We start from the raw sequence: 26444 nt of genomic DNA, 5'->3' as shown, positions 1-26444 counted from the left end.
TTAGCCTTGAGTGTCTTGAAGATGCTGATCATCAGTAATAGAGATTGTGTTTGCCCTATTCACTAAATTGATGTTCTTGAGGGAAGAGACAGTACAATCCTTCAAACTACCAATAATCAATTCACTGGAGTGCAGTTAAGGTTCATATCGAGCCGTCTGGATGTGACTCTTACTCATTTAGTCTTTGAAATATTCTTTTATGGATTGAGTGCAAATCAAACAAATCGATCTGGATTTAATCTCTACAGAATGTAACTTTGAATGACTCTTCTGTGTAATCACACATCAAGTAGACAAATACACTTGAGTGTTTGCTGTTGTTTTGGAATGAAGTTCAACTGGTCTTCTCGGTTGAAGTTTCTCACTCTTTTTGTCTTCTGTCTCAGATCCCCCAGCTGTTCCCGAGGCCAATCCCAGTGATCCCAGCTCCGAGGAAGTCAACACCCCTTCAAAAACAGAAACAGGCCTTGAAGCCAGTAGGCCTACAAAGATGGACACCGCAAGGAAGTCAGTTACCTCTACGCGACCAGACGTCATTCCAAAGTCGCCTAAGTCGACACCTACTCCGAGGTCAAGTTGTAGCCCTCAACCCAAGAAAGGTGGGTATCCTGAAGACTATCTGCCATTTATCTTAAGACAAGTTCAGTATTTGGTTTTGATACTCTTCATTATATACAGTCCTCTTTATTACCTTTTTACCCCAAAAGATCAGAATGTAAGTAGAAGCATTATCAGTGCCAAGTCATTGGGTTTACATGGTTTCTAGTTAGTTGAAGCTGGTCTTTAGTTGATTTATAAGGTTGATCAGCTGCACTACCAGCTAATAGTGCCCAGATCAGCCATTTGGTCAAGCCGGGTTGGGTTGGATACCATCTTGAGGTGCTTAAGGTGTTCTAACACAATACTTGTTGACTTGTTTGACCTCCATAATCTGGTACAGTATATCCATTTAACATCCAACATAACATTGATCAGATTCAGAATCAGAATGAGCTTTATTCCTTCTGTTTTCACAGACACTTGGCAAATAAAGAATCATTTTGATTCTTATTAGGTAATAAACCTTTTAAGTACTTTATATTCGCTTAACACAATTCAAAACAATTTCCCTTCCATGAGAAGCATTCAGGAAATCTCTTGAGAAAGGAGCCAGTCATTGAGGGTTTACCTTTGCCAAAGTCTTGAAAGCTTACAGAGGCATTTGTTTAATGTCCAACAAAGAATTTCCATAGTCAGGCTTCTGTAAATGCTCCCAGACTTATCACATTAATGTAGAATCAGATCCGTTTAGTGAGGTAAATGTTGATGCTAATACTGATTTGTGGAGGCTGGCGACAGGCAGTTCCTAATCGCCTGTGGTCCATCAGCTGAGGTGAAGCAATGAAACCTGACTGGGCATCACATTTCACAGAGCTGTGCCAACTGGAGGAATTTAACCCTCCTACTTGGTTCAGTCACGTTCATAGTATAATGACTTTACTTGTACAAGAACATGTAGACACATGTTAATGGGAGAGTTGTTTGGGTTGAGAAAGTAAGCAGCTTTTCTTTGCCTACTTCATTGTTGCCTCTTTATATAACTGAGGATGTGGTTGTAGAGTGAATGGTGGGTAATTATGTGGGAAAAGCTGGGTCAGCTGTGTTTGATATTCTTACTGTATTTGATACTGTAAATGCAATTGTAATTTTGCGCTTGTTGTTCGATTCACAAAAGAATCTTTTTTATATGGTTCCTTATACTGATTTGAACAGCATTTGTAAGTCATTCAACTGGAAATGCTTGGGAGGAAAACTGTGTGGTGAGTTGACATTAGAATCACTTTAACCATGCTAAAGTAATCAAACCATAAACTAATAAATTGCAGTATTTAACCAAAACATTTATTTTAATGCAAAAGTGAATATGTTGTATAAATACATCTGCGATGCTACCATACACCCATTTCTAATGGATGAAGCCTTGGCCTGTTTTTTTAAAATCTGGTTTTAGTTTTTGAATCATTTAAATTGTTTATTTTATTTATTTATTTATTTTTGTTTTATTTATTATTGTTTTATTTATTTATTTTTATGTTTATTTATTTATTTATTTTTGTTTTATTTATTATTGTTTTATTTATTTATTGTTTATTTATTTATTTATTTATTTATTTATTTATTTATTTATTTTATTATTGTTTTTTTTTTTTTTTCTATAAACTTTAATACATTTATATTAAATTCAATTCATAGTAATATAAATGCATTAAAATACAGTATTAAAAGGACTATTAAAATGAAAATACCAGTTGAATTTATTCAGTTTGTTTACTTAATTTGTCATTAATAGTGTTTAGCTTTTCATTTTAACTCAGATTTTTACCTTTAATTGACTGATAATTTCTTGACAAGTCAAGTTTTGTCATCATTTCGCCTCAGACGGTTTTATGTTATTAGACTTCTTCATACCACCGGTTGTGCACAGTTCAGCTTATCCCATCATAAAATATATTACTGCTGTCAAGCAGTAGTCGAGCTGAACTTCTTATAAAACCGAACACTCTGTTCAACAGAATATGGACATATATTGATCCTGGGCTGCTGCTGCCTCACTCATAATTTGTTATGTGAAAGAACATAAAGAGACCTGAAGGAAGGGAAGAGCTGAAGATCAGACATTGACTCATACTGTATGCTCTATGCTGAGTCATATATCTTTTTTTTTTTTCTCACCTAGCCATTTGCAGTTCACCTTTATTCTGATTGTCTGGAAAATGCAACTTAAATTAACATAGTAAAAGTTTGGGGAAGATTGCAAAGTATAGCTGGCACTGACAGCATTCAAAAAATAACACATAATTTTCAAGTACCATAGGAAGTATTATGCTTTGCTCCCTCCCATTTATGATTACTATTAGATTTATAGTTTTGAAGGCTTACACACCCCTAGTAAATTAGAATCATAACTGCACCTTTGTCATTAAGGTGATGAATCAACAGTTTGCAAGTAATTTTTCTCATGCTTATTTAAAAAAAAAATATATAATTTTTTTACCATGTTTTCATTTTACTTTACAATTTTATGAGCAAAATCACACAAGTACTGTAGCCGTGTGATATCGCTCTACATCAGCACGGCTGTGATTCGGCCGTAGGCAATCACAGCCTTGATGATATACAGCCATATCACACAGCTAAGAGTGTGATATTGTGTTTATACAACAGTTTGATGACACACAAAGTGTGTAAATAAATAAGAAACAACAACAGAGTGTCTTTTAAAAACCCTCTTTTGTGCAGAACTACGTCCTTCCGCCACAAATTCAAATCTCAAGTTGACATTTGAGTCTCTGTTACTAATTCTAAAACATCACTTTAGAACTAGTAACTAAGGAACGTTGAGTCGCACTTCATTGAAGCTTATTGTATTATGTAGAGTATTATGAGAGAGAGATTGACTAAGCGAGTGCATTACCTGCATCTAGCTTATATTCTTTAGGTGAATCTCATAATTAAAAAATCAGTTTGAATGTCCACTGAGGAAAGCGATATCTTTGTCCTTTTAACAGTTAAGGGGATTTCCCATGACAGCGCTAGTCAATGCATTTGTAAGTTGCGTCTTATAATGTGTTGTAAAAACAACGTCCTTGTTTGCAACCTTGTTTCAGTCCCTTTCAATATAAAAGTCTTTGCTACTCACTCGTAAAGACTGTCTTTGCTGCCATCTAATGGTGCAATCAATAATCAAAAATCACTGAAGTCGAAATCACAATCTCTAACAGACTCTTTCTCAATACCAAATACAGCATGTTATTTATATAAAATATGATATATTGAAAAATAATATTTAAATAAACAATATTAACCATTATAAAACAATAAGAAGTTTGTACAATAGGAAATAAACATAAGCAAATAGTTCATTCAAAAGTACATAAGCAGCACTAGTTATAGTACAGGATTTCATTTAAATAAAAATATAAAGTTATGAAACTTAACTTTGCCCTTAGACAAATCGATTTGCTCTGGAACAAGTAATAGATTAACTAGGCCAAAGAATTAATTATATTAAGAGCCACTTGTAATGAGCGCTGCTGGCCTTTCATTGTTTGCATATTTATATCCATATCTGTTACTGTAGGGTATGATGCTGTTAGTGCCAGGATCCATTACCATTAGACTTCACCACCGTTCGAAGGGAGCAGAGAGAATGTTGTCAGTTGCGTCCAGCGGTTTTATTGAGAGAATGAAAAGCCTTTGTAATTGCTGTTTGTACTTTGATATAGATTATATGCCATTTAAAATGGATAGTAAGGGTCTTGAATTGGTCAATTGGTCAATACAGCATTCCAGCCATGGTAAAATCATTTTGGTTCATCCAGATTGTGTTTTTTTAGCGCTTCAGGAGATGGTAAGGTCAGTGATTATGCACCACTCCGCTGCCTCAGACCCTCTGGAGTCCCTATCTGGGTCAGTCTTCTGCTTTTTCTGTCTCTGCCCGGTGACTCATCAATGGGAACATGGGCTGCTCGTAAGGGCCCACAAGACTCTGCGCATCAGCTTCCCGTGCTCTATAAATACTCAAAGTGGAGCACAAGTCATGAAGAGGAACACTGCTGGTGTCTTATGATTATTATTAATGAGTTTTTGGTTCATCAGATAAAAGTTTTACTAGACTTTGTGGGTCATAAGACGCCAACACAAAGATTACATGGGGTCAGTTCTGAGGTTTTATATTGGAGTGCTGATGAATGATGAACTCTGAGTGAACTAGTTTGAATGTGTAATTGGAACAAAGCTGTTTTCTTTGCTTTGTTCTACACTACAGGTCCTGTGGAAGGCGTAACAATAGGAAACTGTGACTGTGTAGTAGTCTAAAGTCTTAATGTGCATAATAAATCAGGTGCACAGGGATCGGAACGTGTAGACAAAAATCTATGAAGCAGGTGCTGATATATATATATATATATATATATATATATATATATATATATATATATATATATATATGAGATATGTATGTATATATATATATATATATATATATATATATATATATATATATATATATATATATATATATATATATGAGATATGTATATGTATATATATATATATATATATATATATATATATATATATATATATATATATATATATATATATATATATATATATATATATGAGATATGTATATATATATATATACATGAGATATGTATATATATATACATGAGATATGTATATATATATACATGATATATACATGATATATATGTATACAGTATGTATGCGTGTGTTTTTGCCATCATGGCATGCTGTCTTTTTAGCCCAGGTAAAGTTTCCCTTCAGATGAATGTTAATTTGTGGCGTTGGGTTGATTTGTATCTGTACTGCGAGTCCTCAGCCAGAGCGTGTGAATGCTGCCAGTCTCTGTGTCTGCCAGCTTCCAGTGCTTTATAGCGCCGCAGATGTGAACACGGCCTCTACCACACAATAACCTCTCTCATTCACGGGACACCCTGCTGTCTGACTGTCTCTGTCTCTCTCTATCTCTGTCCAGGAGAGCTTTAGCGGGTAGAATGACAACCTCACTTTTTTTTTTTCAAGCAACAATGTGGCAATTTCAGAACGTTTCACCAAAACTAAACATTTGATTCTGCCTCTTTTTCTCAGATGGAATGAAGTTGGATGAGAGACTGAAACAGGCGAAGGAGAGGAGGGAGGAGAGGGCCAAATATCTCGGTAAGATAACACAAGGCAGACAGTGAGACAGCACCCCCTGCTGTCTGGGGTCTAGATGTGTTCACACAAAAAACACTTCATATCATTCATGGGTCAACTCCTGAGGCTTGTGCAACAGTAAAGAATGACTGTAAATAAATACATGTTAGCAGAGGTTCTATGGCTTTTATAGATTTTAATTAGTTATAGGTTTGACATTTGTCACTGACATTTTACATGTCACATGCTTTTGAGACTAACATGCATGTGCATGCAGTTTACATTTTTGCATATTTATATTTTCCCCTACATTTGTTCTTGTTTTCCATTCTATATGCCTTTGTTTTAATTTTTTTCTTAATAGAAATTCATATTAATTTATTATTTTTACTATATAGTAAAAACTAAATGTGTAATAGCTAATTTAATTTAAAATGTATATATGTTTTATATATACAGTATGTTTGTATATATAACAACATATGTAATGGCTAATTTAAATATAAAATTACTTATATTTACATAATTACTCAAATACATGTCAGGAACACTTTAAATCACCTCTGGCTTGGTTACTTATACCAAGTTCTTCTGACTATAATTTTTTCTAGGCTCCTATCTAGTATTTTTATAAACCTTTTTCCTAGTTTTAGCAATTATGACTATGATAATAATAACTTCTAAATGTGTTGCTGCTTCTGTGTGTTTACTAAACCAGCACTGTGAGAGTTTCTCCTCTTCAGAGAATTATAAAATTCTCACATGCTCTGTTTTGGCTGCTGAGATTGCTGTGCTGCTCTGCTTTGCATGATTGACAGAACGTTTTTGTCTTCTTTTTCACTTTCCCTCCCCAGAACAGCATAGCCAGACTCAAGGTAAGCCACTCCCCCGTCTCTGGTGGTGTTGGTGACTGATGCGCTCTTGGGTCTTCATCCCTTTCTCTTTCAGTTACTTCTTCTCTTGTAGAGCTGCTTTCCATTTCCGTCGTCTCTCACTCATAATCATAATTAGTGACAGGTTGTCGGGTGTCTTAAATCTGAGTGAAAGCTGCCAGGCTAGGTTTGTTACACTCCCCTGCTGGAAAATGATGCTTAAACCAGCTTCTAAGTACCTCTTTCTACACAGATGGTCAAACCTGGAAATTGATGGTCATTAGGTGGTTCGAATTGGACCACACAGTGGCTTCATTATATGTTTAGTTTGGAGTATTGGAGTATACATTTTGTTTTGTTTTTTCCAGCAGGGTCAGCTATCTTTCTGATTTTACCCTAATACTTTGCTTTTACAATTGACCAAATGTGAATTTCATACAATGATGAACGTGACGGGGCTTGTCTGTATATTAGTAAAAGGAAAAGAAATGTGACGATGAACAAATCAACACTTCGATTTTTAGGTTATCTCAAATGCATGAATCTTTTGTTTATTTTGGGTTCATATCCTTTACATGTATGCTAAATAAACATGACACAATTTTTCAGTGCATCTTTCAAGACATATAGGTCATTTTATTGTTTACGTATGACAATAAGCTGACCCTATTTTGGTTAATGTAGACAGCATTCTTGCCGTTTAGCTCTGGGGTCAGTTATAGTTCAATGGTGCACCAAATTTGAGCTTTTTGACCGCTAAACCTCACCTCTCAGTTTATATGTTTTTCTGGAATCTTGTTTTCATAACATGTTTTACAAGTTTCGCATAATTACAAACTGCAGGATCCATTCAGACCCAGAAATAACATCTGCTGCTGTTTTCACATCTACTGTGACTGAACTGTGAATAGATCATGATCGATGTGAATGTAATCATGATAAACACACGGCCTGCTACATTCCAGCCACACGAGTGCGATGTGTGTCATTTAAACCTAACTTCTCAGGCTGTAGTCAATCGAACTCATCAATCTATCTCTTCTGCTATCACCATGGACTTTCACATTAGTGTGTAATATTTGTGTGGGCTGCATTGAGTGAGTCAAATGTTCATTGTTGGACATAGTGTCTGTGTTCTCTCAGACTGTGGGTCGTCTTCCACCTCATCAATCTGCCAGCAGGATTATGAAAGTTTGATGAAGTGTGTCAACCTGGCGCCCTCAGGCCATCACTATTTTATAACTGTGGAGCTCAGAGAAAAAGGCTCAAAACCTCCAGCCTCAGTAGAGATGAAGGCTCTCAGCGGAGAGTCTTTTCATGTCAAGCCTTGCGTTCACTTTTTTTTCTTTTTTTGCACTGACAGTAGATATTCCCCATTCTGTAAATTATTTTATCAGCATTAGTCTAAAAGCCTTGTGCAGTTAGTATTTACTCTGATTTGACAGTTTACCTGACCGTTAATAGACAACTTGATTTTGCTAGCATTTCTCATGTCTTTACATAATGAAGGCGAAGAGTGGAGCTTGTAACATGACCGTGTCATCATCACTCACCACTTATAAAGGCGTTTATTGTAATGATTTACTAGTTAGAATTGATGTTGTAAACATCATGTGGGACGTGATCAGTGGGAATAGTTTCACAAAATATGAAGATGTAAGATATTTAAATACACTACCATTCAAAAGTTTGGTGACAGTAAGATTTTTTTTTTTTTAAAGAAAATTATAGTTTTATTAAGCAATGATACATTAAATTGATCAAAAGTGACAGTAAAGACAGTTACAAAAAAATCTATTTAAAAAAAAATGCTTTCTATTCATAAAAAAAAAGAATCCTGAAAATAAAAACTATCACAGTTTCTTCAAAAATATTAAGCAGCACAACTGTTTTCAACATTGATAATGAAATGTTTCTTGAGCACCAAATCAGCATATTAGAATGATTTCTGAAGGATCATGTGACACTGAATTATGGCTGCTGAAAATTCAGCTTTGCCACAGGAATGAAATGCATTTTAAAATTGTTAAAATGGATAGCAGTTGTTTTAAATTGTATCTGCTTTTACTGTATTTTTGTTTAAATAAATGCAACCTTGCTGAGCATAAGATATATAATCATAATAAAGAGCATAACAATAATCTATATTTTCAAAAACATTACTAAAATCTTACCGACTCCAAACTTTTGAATGATATTAAAGGGATAGTTTGCCCAAAAATAAAGATTCTTTCATTTTTCTCACTTCTGTCATTCCAAACTCAGACAATTAGTGTAATTTAATATGGTAAAATAGACCTAAGAGTTCTGCACTCTTTTTGATAGCCAAATACTTCACATTTGATCAAATGTCTAATAAATGAACATGCATTGGGATTTGGGAATGTGTTGAAATTTGTGAATGATGTGTGTTTGAATCCTGTTCGTGGAGGAAGAGGTGAATGAAGGTCAAGATGCTGGCCTGGTTTTGGTAGCTCACAGGCTCTTCCTCTCTCTCATGTAGCTGCTAAAAAGTCTCAGTGGCTGGAGAAGGAGGACCGGGCACGGAAGGTGCGGGAACAGCAGCTGGAGGAGCGGAGGAGGAAGCTGGAAGAGCAGCGGCTGAAGGCAGAGAGACGCCGCTCAGAGCTGGAGGAGAGACAGAGACAGAAACTTGAGAAGAACAAGGTGAGAGAGCAGTGGTGGTCAGTGCAAACCCACATAACACAATCTGTTACAGTACATCCTCTAATTGTACACACTCAGAGAGTTTGTGAGGTTTCTGCCAACTCGGCAGGCATTGTTTTCTTGGAGTAATGCTAGATGAGTTATTTATTAGTGAAAGTGGAGGACATTATACCAGGGCTCTAAGATTTCAAATTTGAAAGATCAATATATAATTATAATTGTATAAATGTACAATATAAAGTGTTTGCTGCACTTCTGTTACCCTTTAAAGTGATATTCATATTGGAATTGATTTGGGGGGGTTTTCAGGAGCGGTATGAGGCCGCCATTCAGAGGTCTGGTAAGAAGACATGGGCTGAGATTCGGCAGCAGAGATGGTCCTGGGCCGGAGGCTTGAGCGGCAACTCCAGCCAAAGCCAGAGTGAGTTACACAAACGGCACATAAATAAACACACAAACTGTGCATGTAGGTATAGCTATCTGGTTCCTTTTTCATATTAACTACATTCGTCATCTGTGTTAAGAAAGGAATAACCTGGAATGCCATCGGCTTAGATGTGATATAGGAAAACATGCAGATTTTACTGAGACTGATGCTTCTAATGTTGTTCTATCTCTCTTTTTGTCATCATTAAGTGCTTAAGAATTCCCACAAAATTACAAATGCATATTTTCCATTTCTAAAGGAAAAGTAGCGGTTTCTCTAGCTTCTTTGATTTTTCACATGTGAGATGGTTTCTTATGTGAAGCGTAAAAGAGCCTCACTCACAACCTTCTGCTTAAGCCCAATTAAACACTCTTTCCTAATGCGATAACAATCGCTTCACTTCTGGAGATCATCTGGGGATTTTATGTGCTACTTGGAAACACTGACTGCAAATACTGACTGAGATCTGCAAACGCTTTTCCATTTTTACCGCAGTATATTTCCATAGCTTAAGTTTCGGTGAGCTTCGCATCTCTCAAGATTCTACACACACTGAAGGTGAACGTTCCAACTATATTCATCACGACCTTGTTACCATCAATATATCATCCCTTATCAGTGACTATATATATATGTATATACACACTACCGGTCAAAAGTTTTAGATCGGTAAGATTTCTAATGTTTTTAAAAGAAGTCTTTTCTGCTCACCAAGGCTGCATTTATTTGATTAAAAATACAAACAAAAACAGTAATATTGTGAAATATTATTAGAATGTAAAACAGGTGTTTTCTATGTGATTATATGTAAAGTGTAATTTATTCCTGTGATCAAAGCTGTATTTTCAGCATCATTACTCCAGTCTTCAATGTCACATGATCCTTCAGAAATCATTCTAATATGATGATTTGATGATCAAGAAACATTTATGATTATTATAAATTCCGTTGCTTTAAAATTTGATAACAGCAACATTGAAATGGAGAAAATGCAGCATTCATGTGAAATTATCTTGGTTTAACATGTATAATGTTACAAACGATTTCCATTCCATCACTAATTCCACAAAAAAAAAAGCTTAATAACAGCTGGAAACCAAAAATGGCCTTTTATCTGGCTGAAAATGTACAAAAACTCAAAAGGTGATGGAAAAACATCTTCATAATCTTCAGTTACTTGCCTTTGTGTATTTGATGGGTCTACAGGAGGTGAGAATGACTTGCTAAGAATGCTGGGAAATATGGTAATGAACTTCAGCTCAGCTTTGTACCACCTCCCCCAGGATACAAGACCTCAATTTATAGGCTAACCAATGCTGTTTCTCCAAGGATCTTATTTTCTAACCGACTTAATTTAGTTTTTCCTCTCCCAAAAGTTGTGCACAGTCATTTTATTCCCGGATGGTGTCTCAAGAGGAGAAGTGGAGGCAGTGACCCCATTACAAAGCCTGTAGACTCCATAATAATGAACTTTGAGCAGCACAACTCATAAAAATAGCAGTTGAGTTAATATTCAGACACAGCAAACATTATCCAGGTTATCCAGGGCAAAAATAACCATCTTTGGCTGTTCAAAAAATAGCTTTAAGATATATTTTGACCAATATATATTTACTTTTCCTTAATATCAGTGCCTGTTTTGTCTGTTTGAGGGATTCATATTTAATTATTTCACTGCCACCTGTCGTGTCGTCTTGGTCCCCTCAGCATTGTGTATATATTTGGTGTTCTGTGAATTTTGCAGGCAGATGCTCAATATCAGCGGTCAACCTGCCTAAACATGTGGACTCAGTCATAAACAAGAGGCTCTCCAAATCCTCTGCCACTCTTTGGAAGTCCCCTAGCAGAAGTAAGGACATGCCCCCAGATCTAGCCCCTCCCCCTCGTCTTCACAGGCTCCTCCCTTCGCATATTTACGAGTTTCCATTTTATCCCCCCACCTTTGATTTCTCCCTTGAGACCAATCACCTGCTCGTCCACCGTGATCACTCAATCACTCCCTCCTTTCAATCCGCCTGCTCGTCAGTGTCTTCAGTAAATGTGTTCAAATATGAATTTTGAAATCTTCGTCTTTCACCGTCGTCGACCATCCTCAGTGGTGCTCTTTTTTTTGTTTGTTTATTTTTGGTGGTGGCTTTTTCTGTTCCTTATTCTTTGTTCTTGACGTAACAGTCTTCAGAAGTGTACTCAAGAATTCTTGCATACTTTTCCATACCTTCATCTGCATATGATGCATGATAATACAGTGGCCCCAGAAAGTATATGGACACTTTGGCCACTCTTAAAATGTTTATTAGAAAATGAAAAATCAAACAAATGATGCTAGAGCTTTTCTCAGAACAACAAAGTGTCCAAATACTTATCTATTTGAACAATAGATGTATTGTTTTATCGATGACACCATACAATATGGTTCAATTCATTAATGTTCGTTAATGCATTAGGTATCATGAACTAATTTTTTACATCCATTTGTTAATCTAGATTTAATTTAATATTTAATTAAAATTTAATTACTAGCTGTTTCAAGGATATTAATAAATACAATTTTATTTTTAAAGTCATTATTCGTTCATGTTACCTAATGCATTAACTATGTTAATGAATTGACGCTTATGTGTTACTGTTTTATCATTTAAAAACATCTTTTTGTGCAATGTTTAAAGTGTGCTTGTGCCATATTTCTTTGAAATAAATGTCACTTGATTTGATGTTTTGTTGATATGCATACATTATAAGTGTTCAAACACTTTTTCATTTAATCTTTAACACTTAATCTGCTGCCATATTTAAAATGAGAAATGTGTTGATGGATGTACGTTCCACAAAGAAGGGTCATTTATCAGTGAATTGAGGTGAAGTTATGCTAGTTGATTGTGGTGCTTCTTTTATTGGGTGTACTGAGGTCGTGAAAACTCAATCGTAAGTAGGGCACACTCTATTTTTGAGTGCTCCCTACAACAATAGATAGAGTAGAGCAGAAAGTATACGTCATGCTCAGTGCTTAGACAGCTAATCGATTCTGGGAAGTTTTCCATGAGCAGAGACATTACTGCAGAGTGCTGATGAATGTTCAGCCATAGGCGATAACTCTCTATCTGTCTCCATTTCTGTTTCTAAAATGCTCCCCCTCATTTTTCTTGTGATCTTGCTTTTCACATCTTACCATGCATTTGCCTGTGGTTCTTCCTTTTCCCTTCTTCTTTTCTCATCTCTTCTTGAAGATCACATACGTTTAGATTGTGAATTCTCAGAATTAGCAATGATGATTATTTTTGTTGAGTTTGAAGAAGATTTTTATTGTAACATTTTATTATTGTTATTTTTTTTAAAATTTTTTTATTCCGTTGTTAGTCCTTTTGTGTTTATAATTCACCCCCAAAAAATCTGTCATTATTTACTTGTAGCAAACCTGTATTGACTTTCTTTTTTCTGTGGAAGACAATTAGATACATTGATGAATCTTCACACAGTTCATAGTGACCACTGCAAAAAAAAAAAAAAAATGGTGAAAAAAGGAACATAAATGTAGTTCATGTGTCTCAGATTTGGAGCAACACGAGGGTGACCAAATGAGGGCAGTTGAATTCAGCATTTTTGGATTAATTATTTTTAAAATGTGTTTCAAACTTGTTAATTCTCACAAAAGTAATTTTTTTGACTTGTACTGGTTGCTTTTCTAGCATGTAGCAGGGTTGTGAAATCCATTATCCATGTTGACAGCAAGGGAGACACACAATTGTTTGTAATTGCCATGATTTTATCATTATAAAAACAAATATTACAACGATTGTATATATTGTATTTATGTAAAAGATAGCGTCTGCTTTTCAGCCTTGAATACTAGCAAACATAATTTCAACAATCAAATGAAGTTCAGAATGAGAGAAGGTAAGTGATTGTTGCTCATATATTATGTGGAAACTAACGGATATCGTTTTCTTGCAGCTCGTAGCATGCAGCTGAGTCCATTGGAGAGCAGCATTGTGGACAGGCTGATGACGCCCACTCTCTCTTTCCTGGCTCGCAGTCGCAGTGCTGCCAGTGTGCTGAACAATACCAGAGATGCCCGTGAGTGACTGAATATCATCATAGGATCTTTTATCTCGGTGTTTAGCGTCAGATAAAGTAGCTTAGGAAAAAGTTTAACATTTTTGGAAAGTCTAATTTGCTGTATTCTTCCGTTTTTAGGGCCTGTGCAGGTTAGAAATAACAGCAGGACATTTTTTTTTTCTGCTCTATGTTGCAAAATGAAATGTGTTTTGTTCATGCAGAGTCTCCATTGTGCCCGCGCTCCGCGTCTGCCAGCCCTCTCACAGTGTGTTCACATCGGCCACATCGCTGCTCTGAGCGCTGGAGGGTCACCACCAGCACACCCAATATCGCCCAGCGCAGGCGAGACTCCACACCTGTGAGTTATTTAAGGCTCCCTTTCACTCCTTCCGTCTTTCTTATATTCTATCTCTCCCTCCCTGTTATATCATATTTTGCTTTTATATAGGAGGAGGTGAGAAATTCATGCATCACTCCATCCACACGTTCGCGATTCCACATGTCCAAGCCTTTAAAGAGGGTGTGGAAATTTCTTGTTTTGTTGTTTTACCCCCAGCAGCCCCTTCTATATGACCTAATAACCATTCATCATGAAACATGCTAATGTTATCATTAATGGTATTCAAGTGGCCATTATTACAATAATTCATGTTTAAACTACAGAAACTGCATATACTCTACTGTAAAATATCATTCATGTGTAATTCACAAATTGTAGTGAGAAATTGTAAATTAGAGGTAGCAAAGACCCCTGGCTTTAAGTCTCTTTGAGGATGTGTTTATTTTTTGTTACATTATTTCTCAAAAGATGAGGAAGGATAAGAAGGACAAGGAGAGAGAAAATGAAAAGGAGAAGAGTACCATCACCAAAGAGAAGGTGCTGAAAAAGAGACAGTCCATGCCATCAATGAAAACCAGAATAGAGTCCAGGTAAGATTTTAACAATCAAATTGGATTAGTTTTAGCCTTATAGGTGAATATATGGATTTTTAATTTTTTTTATTTTCATTAAAATAGAAATTCTCATTAATCATAAATAATCCTAAATTCTCAGTCTCATCGGAGTAAACATTCTTTGAAACACGTAAACTTGTTTAAAATGCTTATATTCTGGAAGCACTGCCATGCATGTGCAAGAGGAAAATACAATAGAAGCTTTTTAATGGACCTTTTTGCTCCGAGCATCATCTAATTCTGTAAGACTAATGCTTTATGTAATGCTGTCTCTGACCAAATGTTTCTCCTTCTTGTTGTAGTCAGATGTCATAGTTTAGGTTCATGGTACGTTAAATAGATACGTAGTTTAGCTGTAGTTTTAAAGGTACTTTTATCTGCTGAATTGGTTTAATCATTATTTTGTCTTTTTCTAGGACATTATGAAATATCAGATTCAGGCTGCATTTTAGGTCTAGTTTATGTCCATCCCATGAACATTTGTAGTTCTTGCCCCTACTATGAACAGCTCAGCCATTAAGTTAAGTTTCTCTTCATGTTTCCAGTCCGAGTCCATTGTCCAAACTAAGATCTGCGTCTCCTGTGACGCCCAAAGGCCGCGCGTCCTCCCCCAGTCCTGCTGTATCTCCCAAACCTCCATCAGCACGAGCGAGCCCCAGTACTCCTAAAGCCCGACCCAAGAGGGCCAGGACCCCTGCCTGTGTGGAGACCCGCACCGCCTCGCCTGTCGCCATAGAGAGGGTTCGAGAGACCCACAGGCCCGCTACGCCTGAAGAACCAAAGAGTGAGTGTGGTGATGATGAGTGTTGCCATATAGGCTTTTCTTTATTGAAAGGAGTTATACATATTTTGTCCTAAAACACTCAATATGTATCCCAAAGTTTCTGTCATTTTAAGCTTTTTGTCCTCCCTCCAGTCCTCATTTTCCCCCCGCTCCGTTTCTCTGTGTTTTCTCTAGCCTCGTCTCCCGTCCCCTCCATTTTCGTGTCATCAGTTCCGGACACGTCCCCTGTTGAAAGTTCACCAGTCATGTCGGTTTCCACACCCTCTGTCCCCGAGGAGTCCCCTGTTGTCCCCGCCCTCCCACAGGTGGCTTCTCCAGCTCCTTCTCCAGGCAAGCCCATGGCTGGCACCAACAACCCAGAGGAAGCCACCCGCATCCTGGCTGAGAAAAGACGACAGGCCCGTGAACAGAGAGAGAAGGAAGAGCAAGAACGGAGAGAACAGCTTGAGAGAGAGAGGTTACCTATTTTACTGTTATTTATTTTTAGTTTATTTCGGCATGAAACAGAAGTTGCGATAGTCTTTTCTTCCCTGTTGTGACGTATATCCAAGGACACGTGAAATTTAAACAAAAAAAAATTATAACACTTTATTTTAAAGTCCCTTGGTTACATGTTACTACATGTACTTATATAGTATTAACAGTAAATTAAGCATGATCACAAGTAACTAACCCTAAACCAACACCTAATTCTAACCGTAACTCTATTGTAAGTACATGTAATTAATTAGTATTACTCAGCACTTATTTGAGTAAGTACAATGTAACTATGTCACCTTAATAAAGTGTAACCAAAAAATTATGTGCATGAATAATTTATAATAAATATTACAATATTCAATAAAAAAAAACAAGAATTGTTAATTTTAATTTCATGGTGAATTTAATTCTATTTTTTATTTAGTTTTTATTTTATTTTATTATAGTTATATATTTATAATACATAATATATATTTTTGTCTTATTGAGAGAATTTCAACTTGTTAAACTTTTCACCCTTTGTATCCCTGCCATCAAAGCCGAACTCCACCTCAGCTAACGCACGTTTTTGCTATGCTTTTAAACATGTCGTGCTCCACCAGGCCGTGTGCGGTGTGAGCTCCAGGAATAGCCTTGGCGGTGTGGAGCTGTTGACGTCTGGAGTTCTCTGTGACAGTTTATGAGTTTAACACGTTTATGAGCCAAAAGGGACTTTGGCAACAAAGTAATGAGAGTTCCACACTGTTTATGCTCCAGTGCCGCTGGTAACTATGGGCGCAGATATTTTAGTCACCACTAAAAAGATTCACTTTCCGTCCACTTTGCAATTGTCACTTTATAATGCATGGACCATGTCTGCAATTTAAAATTTCATGTTATGTTACCAGCCGCAGCAAATTTAAATTTTGCAAGAGTCACCGAAGTCCACTTGCATTCACACGTCCTTTTTTTTTTTTTTTTTTTTTTTTTTTTTTTTTTATAATTCAAAAAACTTCAGTGGTTAATGGTACCTATCTGGGGGAGTTTTTTTTAAATCTTATGTGTATACTGTGTACAATGACTGACTGTCTTTCACACAGGCTTCAGCATGAGGAGAGGTTAGCACAGGAGGCCGAGGAGAGCAGGCGCAGGGAGGAGGAGGCGCGCCTCATGGCGGAGCAGGAGAGGTTAAGAGAGGAGGCCCAGCGCCTGCAGGACGAGAAGGAGGCGCAGGAAAGGGCCAAAATCGAACAAGAAGAGAACGAACGGCTTCAGAAACAGGTCAGAAATGCAACTTCATTTATCAGAATCCTTAGTGAAACACTTCACTGTATAAATACATGTACTGACTGTACATTTATAGACTTTCCAGCACTGAATTTTCAGGATTTGCTCAGTTGTGTCAGAGCCGTGGCCTGAAAGTAACCGCACACGCTCCAGACATGTTGAGCCTACTGGAAACATGGGTTCAAATCTGGCATCGGTTGTGTCCTGAATAGTGTAATTTTAGTATTATTTGCTAGTGTATTATTTATTAATATTTGTAAGTTGCTTTTATTTTTATATTTTCATTTTTCTCAATTTAAATTTTAGTATTTTGTTATGTGCTTTTGTAATTTTTATTAGGTTTTTATGTAATATTTCTATATAGCATTCATTTTTATTAGTAATTTTACTACTTCAACCTTCTTCTTTTTTCAGTTAGTTGCCAAAACAAAATTTCGATTTTTTTAAGTTTTAATTTTTTCTTGTAATATTTATATTTTATTGCAGCTTTATTTAGATTGCCAACATTTATTTTTAATAGTTTGTTTTAGTTAACAATAACAACCCTGGTCCATAGGGTCCATCTTCCTCTTTCCAAATTCCCAATCTTTCTACTTAACTTTGTTTTTAACAGAGGCATGCCAACGCAATTCAGTCCTTATTATTTTACCCTAAATTTTCTGTTTAATGCTGTAAAATACAAGCATGCAATTCTATCTTCAATTTTAAAGCAATTGAAGAGGTACAATGAGTCAAATTTTAGGCAAGTAAGTTAAGTTCTTACAAATCCATTCTTTCCTCTTCTGTGAATGGATGTATATCAAGAGTGCTAATTGGCGCAGTAGCATTTTTGAGGTTTTACCACCACCTGGTTGTATTTAAGTAGATATTAAGTAGGTGTCAGGGTTTCCACAGTCATGGAATACATAGACATATAAGGGAATTTTAAAATTGTGAATCCAACACCTGGAAAAGACATCCTAAAAAAAAAGGAAATTTCTGTGGTGATCATAGATTTTTCTAGTTATACTTAGTTACTGTTTCATGCTAGAATTTGCTATTTAATAAAATCATTTTTGGAAAAAAAAAAAAATCATGGAAATTCATTGGATAAAATTCAAAAGTGTAGGTATTATATGCTGTTGTTTTGTACATGGGATGTGATCTGTCCTGTCACTGGAACTGAACGCCCATCATCTTCAGATGAATGAATGACTGCAGAGGAAGCTGTTATTTTTATTGCCCTTCATTGTCAATCTGATCGTTTGATTGTGTCTGTAGAAAGAGGAGGCTGAAGCAAAGGCCCGAGAGGAGGCCGAGAAACAGCGGCAGGAGAGAGAGAAACACTTCCAGAAGGAGGAGCAGGAGAGGCTGGAGAGAAAGAAGGTAATGCAAGAAGGGTTTCCAACTCACATTTATATTTTTCTTCATAAGGTCACTTTGAAATCATCCTGCTTCTTTAAAACCTGTATTACAGGCAATTGTATGCATACCTGTGTCTATGCAAACTTTAGTTGAAGTCTAGTGAAATCCTTTCATTTCCTCTCCTAACTAATCATATATGTATAGCTTTCAGGCACAAAATGTGTTAGTAGAGCGAAATAAAATAATTTTTTTAAGGTAAAAAGCAAGCTCTCAAGATTAATGCACGTGCCATAAATCATACAGCACCTTGACAGTCACCCCCTGATCCCTTTCTGTGAATGCTTGTGTAACGGAGGATGGCCACTCTGTTCAAGTGGTATTACCCCAGCAGGACACTATGCTGTACCTCTACAAGTCACTTTAGCAGGGTCGTGTATCAGATCCCCGACCCAACTGTCCTCAGCTCTTGGTGTGTTTTTTGGAAGACACGGTGTCCGTGGAGCTTGACACACTGCAGTGTTTTTTTAAATTCAGAACATAGCGTTGGCATTAAACACCTACCACTGACTTTTAGTATGCTTAAAGGGATAGCTCACCCAAAAATGAAAATTACCCCATGATTTACTCACCCTCAAGCCCATCCTAGGTGTATATGACATACTTCTTTCAGCCAAATACAAGTTATATTAAAAAAATGTCCTGGCTAATCCAAGCTTTATAATGGGAGTGAATGGCTGGTGAAAATTTGAAGCCCAAAAAAGCTTCCATTATTTTTATTTTTCATTATTTTTATCCATTATAAAAATACTCCACACGGCTCCAGGGGTTAATAAAGGCCTTCTGAAGAGAAGCCATGGGTTTTTGTATGAAAAATATTCATATTTATAACTTTATAATCTAAAAAAACTAGCTTCCACCAGATAAAGCTTGGAAGAGCGAGGACATTTTTTAATATAACTCAGATTGTATTCGTCTGAAAGAAGAATGTCATATACACCTAGGATGGCTTCATTGTGAGTAAATCATGGGCTAATTTTAATTTTTGGGTGAAATATCCCTTTAAAGCTGCAAGACGCAGTTTATGCTTCTGAAACTTTGATAAATAGAGGAACGGAAAGATAAACAATACAAATCATCTTTTGTAATTGAGAAGAATAAAGAATCATCATAAAATAAAATGAAATGACATAAAATAATAAGATAAATCTGAGACCACTTGTGAAAATGCTTGTTTTGCATTTTTATTATTTAATACATAATTTTTCACGACTTATGTTTTTAACTAAACTATGGAGGCTTGTTTCCGCCACAGAATAAAAAATAAATAAAAAGATAATTGTGATGAAATTCTGACTTTTTTCTCAGAATTGCATGTTTATATCTCTCAATTCTAACTTTATAACACAAAATTGCGAGTTTATATCACGCAATTCTGAGAACAATTTAATTGCGAGATGTAAACAGTTGTGAGGAAAAAAAAGATAAGATGAGATAAAATTGTGAGATAAGTTGCAATTACCTTTTTTATTTTTTATTCAGCGTTTTATTCAGTGAAACAAGCTTCTATACTAAACATATGAGTGAAAAGTTAAATTGAAAAATTAATATGAAACGGTTCCCTTTTTATTTAAATGAACCCCTCAAGTTTGTGTGAAACTTGATGATCATGTTTTCCAGTATGATTTGAGAATGAAATGAAAAAGCATCGTTTGCTTCATGATCAATGAGATTTATGATCAATGTCACAATGTTGGCTTATTTGATTAGTAGAAATAGCACAGAATCTTAAATATTTCTTTGTTTTACATTTTTCAAATTCCTAAAACTGTTTATTTCCAGGTTTTATTTTGATTTGTGAACCTCTTGAAACATTTTCCATGTTTTCTTTTGTCTCTTCTGTGCATTGTTTTTAGCGTCTGGATGAGATTATGAAAAGAACACGCAAAACAGATGCAGGAGACAAGGTACGGCGCCATTCTCATTTAAAACGGCCTTGCTGTGCAGTAGCACGGCTCCAATTTCCTCTTGCGGATCAAGAGCTCAGAATCTAATTGTTTCCTTTCCTTTTCTTTTTTTATCTTTTCATGCAGAAAGACACAAAATCTCCATCTCAAGTCAATGGAAAAGACTCAGATTCTGACATGAATAAAGGTATTAAACTGTTTAAGAATGTTAGTATAAACATATCATAGATAGATATATTCATATCACTACTTTACTACACTACTGGATCATTTTTAATTAAATATGGCATTCAGTACACATTTAGTTCTATTTGAACTTTCTATGTAGATCTGTTTGAATCAGCAACAGCCCATTTACGTCAGACTCGCACAACACGTAAATGTCATTGTACATGTACCATTTTATTACCCTGGAAATCCAGAGTTCTCGCGAGAGCACAAGTTGAATTTGCTCAGCGAGTTACTCTGGCGTCGAGTAATGATGCTCATTAAATATGCCCTTGTATCCGAGCTGCACCAATCACATCGGGTTATCTGATTTAGGCGGGCCAGAGGCGAGATGACGACAGCGCTGTGACGTCGAAGTCATTAGTAAACATTGCAAGATGGCTATAGATGAACACCAGTTGTCTGAAACGGCTTTGGCCGCTACAATGAATGAGTTAGACTTAGCTTTTTATCTAAAAGAGGAACAGAAGACGGCGCTTGAATCGTTCCTTTGCAAGAAGGGCGTTTTTGCTGTTTTGCCGACCGGATACGGCAAGAGTCAAATCTACCAGTTAGCTCCGCTGGTAGCTAAGCGATAACTTGTTGTGATTGGTCGTAGTGTTATCCAATTGCGTGCAGTGAGATTTTCAAATGCATGCCTGGTGCCGCCCCTCGAGCTGGCCGATTATTATTAGTCGATGCCAGACCATTAATCTTTCAGATTTAGGTCTGGATTTCCAGGCTACCATTTTATCCATTTTTGAGTCAATTTTTCTTTATTAAGAACTGCGTAAATAAAAGTACCCACATCTCCACCCCCTCCAAAACTCCAATAAGATCAAGCTTGTATTAATCTGGGAGATGGATTTGTTTCTCCATGTAGTCAATCAGAGAACACTGCACTCTACTGCTTGTTACTTGCATCACTGTTGAAGATCTGTTGCTGTTCCCTTTGTTTTCTGTAATGGAGTATGAAAATGGGCACAGCAGCATGGTAAATCATCACACTCCATTTACATAGTGCTAGATGCTTAGCAGCTGTTTTTTCTAATTAGATAACTGGATGAAGGCCTTTAACGAGTCTACTTTTATTCAGCAGCCAGTATTGTTCCCATTAGCCCCTTGAAATACATTCAGTATTGTTCATTGTTTGTAAGAGTCTGTAAGAGATTTCTTAATGTTTTTGAAAGAAATCTCTCCTGCTCACAAAGGCTGCATTTATTTGATCAAAAATACAGTAAAACAGTGATATTATTGCAATTTAAAATGGCTGTTTCTGTTTTAATATATGGTTAAGCTGAATTTTCAGCATCATTACTCCAGTCTTCAGTGTCACATGATAAAAAAGGTTCTGAACCATAAAAAAAGGTTTAGAAGAGCAGCATTTATTTGAAATAGAATGTTTTTGTAACATGATTAATGTCTTTACTGTCACTTTTGTTCAGTATAATGCATCCTTGCTGAACGAAAGCATTCACTTTTAAAAAAGAAAATCTTACTGACCCCAAACATTTGAATGGTAGTGTAAATGCATTTACAAAAGAACACACATTTTCAAAGCAAACTCCTATTATGTATTAAAATATAACAAATAGCTTATGTAAACACAATGAGCACTGGGAATCAGGGAAACAATTCCAGATTAACTGCTGAAATGTTTATTCTGTCAGTTGTACAACCATCTGGGAATGGAACATTGATTTGGCAAAGGAACGCTAAGACAAACAAGATTGCCATTTTAAGAAACTATTAGCATGACATTCTGTCTTTTTCCTAGCAGCTGCTGACTACCAGCCAAGCACTGCATTGAAACAAGATGGTGTGAACGAAAGGTAAGTCCTGTGTTCAGGACTACTTCCATTTTTGTTTTCTGTCAATTTCCCCAGAAGTGACTGTTTTTTTTCTCTTGAACGTCTGTTTTCTGTTGCAGTCTGTCTGTTGTTGTGGTGAACGGCGTTCAGCCTACCAAACACGAGAATGGCCTGTCAGCAAAAGGGGAAGCGTCTCACTTCGAAGAGATCCTTCAGCTGTCCAATCACAACAATGGACGGGAGAAGTCAGAGACTGAAAGACCCGACGAGCCAATCATGTCGTTTGAGAGAGATGAATCATTCCTTAAGAAAACAGGCCCCATTAAGCCTCAGCATGTGGCAGGTGAGCGTCTAAAGAATCTCTCATGTTTCAGTGTCAATCTCTCATCAGATAGCAGTGAGAACGACAATAAATCTGAGCTTTATTACCTTTTCACAGTCCTGCCTTAAAGGAGTAGTTCACTTTCAAATGAAAATTAGCCCATGATTTACTCACCCTCAAGCCATCTTAGGTGATTATGACATTCTTCTTTCAAGTTATATTAAAAACTATCCTGGCTCTTCAAGTTCTTCCAAGTTTTTTTCCAAGTCTTCCAAGTTATATCAATTATTCACATTTCTTTTGTCGGGGAAGAGTCGTTGTTCTTGTCTTTCTGGCTTTTTTTTGCACCTGGAGGGTTACTGTTGTCTCAGTTGCGGGTGTCATAGTGGCCGTACATCGCCCTGCGGGTGCGACAGGCAGGGGTAACGGGGTGAAGAGCCTGGTAGGTCTTGGCACAAAGCCGAATTCCTGAAATGGTGTCAGGAAGACCTGATCCGGCCTTGCTGGCACCCAAGACTGGAAACAGGACCCCTTGGCTTAGCTCTTCAACCCCTGATCCCTGAGCCTGGGCAGCATTACTTGGTCCCGCTCCCCTCAGCACGTACCTCCACCTGTCCTCCTGCAGACAGCCCTCCAGCCATAAATCATCTGCAAAGAAAACACAAGGGGGTTCACCTCATGCCGTGCCAGCTCTCATAAACTGAGATGAACGTTTTTAATCCAGGATCTTTTATCCGGGATCTTTGCTTTGCCATATCTGGAGTGCTACTCTTGTAGCGTTAAGTATAGAATTATCAATGACGTATCATGTGACTACACAGATAGATATGTCAATGTTCTCAACACAGATACAGTGGGTTTTTTGTGCACTTTGCTGGGAAAAGCATGGTGTACCATTCTAAGTTGGTTCAAATATGCTAATCCAGTTAAAACTGGCCAGTACCAGCAAACCAAGTTGACTGGCTGGTAGTCTAAATCAGTAATTCCTTGAGCAGGTTCCAGGGGGTAGGCGAAAATATTTAGATTTTGCTTGGTTTGTTCCGCTTAGGTTGTATAGTGGTAATTTCCTGTCTTTTTTATTTTTAAATAAGTGTTTGTTTTCCATCAAATGTTGGATTTTAAAATATTAAAATATGTGCATTTTGTCAAGTCTTTTTTACCCACTACATTGATTTTTTGGATTAATGTCGATTAAGGTGCCTTAAAAAGCTTGGTAATCATTGGTCTAACTGATCATTTGAACTAACTTGGACCAGCTATGATGAAATCATAAAAGTACCAGCTAAAAGCAGGGATGGGCACGAGTTTCCGATTATTGATCATGAAGAATCATTCATGATCATCAAGAAAAATTCTCATGATTTTTAAATGTTTTTTTATATGCTCACTAAGTTTTATTTGATTAAAAATACAGTAAAAACAATAATATTAAAATAAAATAAAAATGTTGAAGTTGAATTTCAGCAGTCATTACTCTAGTCTTCAGTGTCACGTGATCCAAGAAATATCGAGCTCAAGAATTTTTTCTTATTATTATCAATGTTGAAAATGGTTGTGCTGCTTAATATTTTTGTTCAAAAGAACAGCATTTTTTTTTGTAACATTATAAATGTCTTTAATGTAACTTTTGAGCAATTTAGTGCATCCTTGATGAATAAAAGTAATAAAATCGTTTTAATAAAAAGTAATAAAAACTTTTGAACCCCAAACTTTTGAACGGTAGTGTAACTTCAAAATATTTCACACCAAATTAAATGATTCATCATGATTTCGTTCAAATTCAAATGATCTTTAAGATTTTTTTTTTTTAATCTTTACTATTTAAAAAGCCCTACAAAAATTATGCTATTTATTTTATTTTGTCATGTATTAAACACTTACATGTCTAATCTCCATGTTCTTCCTGTGTCCTCCAGAGGTCCTCTGAGGGCATAAACTGTTGGATGAAGCCTTAAATCTGCGAGTCCCTCAACACCGTCTGCCTGAGGGACCGGTGGAAAGAAGCACAGCATGAAAGAGACCTGTGCCAAACCCAAAAAACTGTCTTCTGTTTAGACTGTACAGAGCAACCCCACTACCAGAGCCTCTCTTATGGTTCATGATGGAGATTACAAGGAAGCTACAAAACAATCAAGTTGAGCTAAACGCTAACATTCACAAGAATCACCATTCATCAAGACCCTGATGCCCATTCTTTCTGATCACCACAGAAAGAGGTTTTTTTTTTTTTTAAAGGTTGTGACAAACATTAATTAATCCTTGTTGTTATTCATGCTGTTATGGGTTGACCGCAGAAGTGTTTTGGGTGTTTTATTTTTTAATGTTTAGTTATTTAACTTGAAAAGAATTGTAACTACTGGGTACAATTGTATGTGAATAATGTAAATTGGATCATGGGAGGAGACGATCTGTGAATAAACAGAATGAAAGGGACTGCCATGCCTGAACTCCACTGTTTCAGAGTTTTTAATGTTAGAGATGTTTTAATTTTATAGTAAAATATTTTTAATACCAGATTAGTGCTTACTGAGTTACCTACTTGCATAAGAAATGTGTAATATCCAAAACATTCACCATGCATGCACATGCAACTGCAATGACAAAGTTTGCAACTCTAAAGATGACTGCAAAGAATTGTTATCATTAGAGTCTTACCATAATATTCCTGGTTTTCTTGTTGATAAAATGCCTGTGTCTCAAGTTAATGCCTATTTATAAACCAGAACAGATCGCCAATACCCAAAGGCGTCCTCTTTAACTCCAAATGATGGCAATTTATAGCCACTCTGGAACTTTGTTACACCGTGAGAGCGCAAACTCTTGGCGTAATCATTTTTTGTAGTGTTTTCAATCATGGCCCACTCTTGAGGAGCTGAAGCTGTGTGTATATCACATATGCCCTTATTAATACAGGGTGGTTCTGAGGTAATTTGTCCTGAAAAAAAAGAGAAATATTGATGCCTTTATGTGTTATAAATGTTTGGTTTACTCTATTAAAGAGGGAATTTATGTTGTGAAAATTTCCCTTTAATTTAATTTAATTATTCTTATCTGTGCTGCAAATATTAAATATGCAAATATTTTCATAATTAGTATTTTAGCTTTTACTAAACATCCAAGTAGGGATGCACGATATATCGGCCACCATATCGGTATCTGCCGATATATGTTCATTTTTAATGTTATCGTTATCTGCACAGTAAGAAAATTTGGCTGATAAATTAAAGCAGATAAATAGTGGGTTATTTTCAAAATTATGTACGGATCTTAAATTAAATGTATTTTTTATATGCCATTGCCATTTTTCCTTATTGCAAAGAAAAAACTTTTTTTTATGCTTAAAACAAACAAAAATAATTTAAGATATATTCTCTGAAAACAAGTCCTAATGTCCGATGCAATTTTAAAGTGATCATATTTACAGTTTTTTGTTGTTGTTTGATTATTATTTTTTTTTTATAAGGAAAAAAAAACCCTACTACGTTAGATTGCTTTATTTGCAGCTTAAATCTGAGTGATATTGCGAAGATGATCTGTGATATAGAGGTGATGCATATCCTTTTGGGAAATCTAAACAGGTCCCGGATGGC

The 26444-nt window shown here is 36.1% G+C and overlaps 1 protein-coding gene across 11 annotated transcripts in view; it reads left to right on the top strand.

Moving 5' to 3' along the window:
- The window catches only part of map7d1a (MAP7 domain containing 1a), a 42297-nt gene extending 16996 nt beyond the window's left edge, over positions 1 to 25301 (top strand). Inside the window, exons 2-19 of one of the 11 annotated variants that reach the window (XM_084089927.1) lie at positions 387 to 599; positions 5656 to 5724; positions 6558 to 6578; positions 9079 to 9242; positions 9552 to 9663; positions 11414 to 11518; positions 13618 to 13740; positions 13944 to 14080; positions 14531 to 14652; positions 15222 to 15460; positions 15635 to 15917; positions 17020 to 17200; positions 18467 to 18571; positions 20464 to 20514; positions 20641 to 20701; positions 22502 to 22553; positions 22652 to 22875; positions 24771 to 25301. In XM_084089927.1, the coding sequence (XP_083946053.1) occupies positions 387 to 599; positions 5656 to 5724; positions 6558 to 6578; positions 9079 to 9242; positions 9552 to 9663; positions 11414 to 11518; positions 13618 to 13740; positions 13944 to 14080; positions 14531 to 14652; positions 15222 to 15460; positions 15635 to 15917; positions 17020 to 17200; positions 18467 to 18571; positions 20464 to 20514; positions 20641 to 20701; positions 22502 to 22553; positions 22652 to 22875; positions 24771 to 24781 (2273 nt within the window). In that variant the 3' untranslated portion in view covers positions 24782 to 25301. Of the gene's footprint in view, positions 1 to 386; positions 600 to 5655; positions 5725 to 6557; positions 6579 to 9078; positions 9243 to 9551; positions 9664 to 11413; positions 11519 to 13617; positions 13741 to 13943; positions 14081 to 14530; positions 14653 to 15221; positions 15461 to 15592; positions 15918 to 17019; positions 17201 to 18466; positions 18572 to 20463; positions 20515 to 20640; positions 20702 to 22498; positions 22554 to 22651; positions 22876 to 24770 lie in introns of all 11 variants that reach the window. The other 10 variants (XM_084089926.1, XM_084089924.1, XM_084089921.1 and 7 more) reach the window with 10 other exon arrangements.
- The last annotated feature ends 1143 nt before the right edge of the window (positions 25302 to 26444 follow it).

The sequence above is a fragment of the Abramis brama genome (assembly GCF_963993115.1).
Source record: "Abramis brama genome assembly, chromosome: 17".
Lineage (NCBI taxonomy): Eukaryota > Metazoa > Chordata > Actinopteri > Cypriniformes > Leuciscidae > Abramis > Abramis brama.
This window is presented reverse-complemented; position numbering and strand designations above follow the sequence as displayed.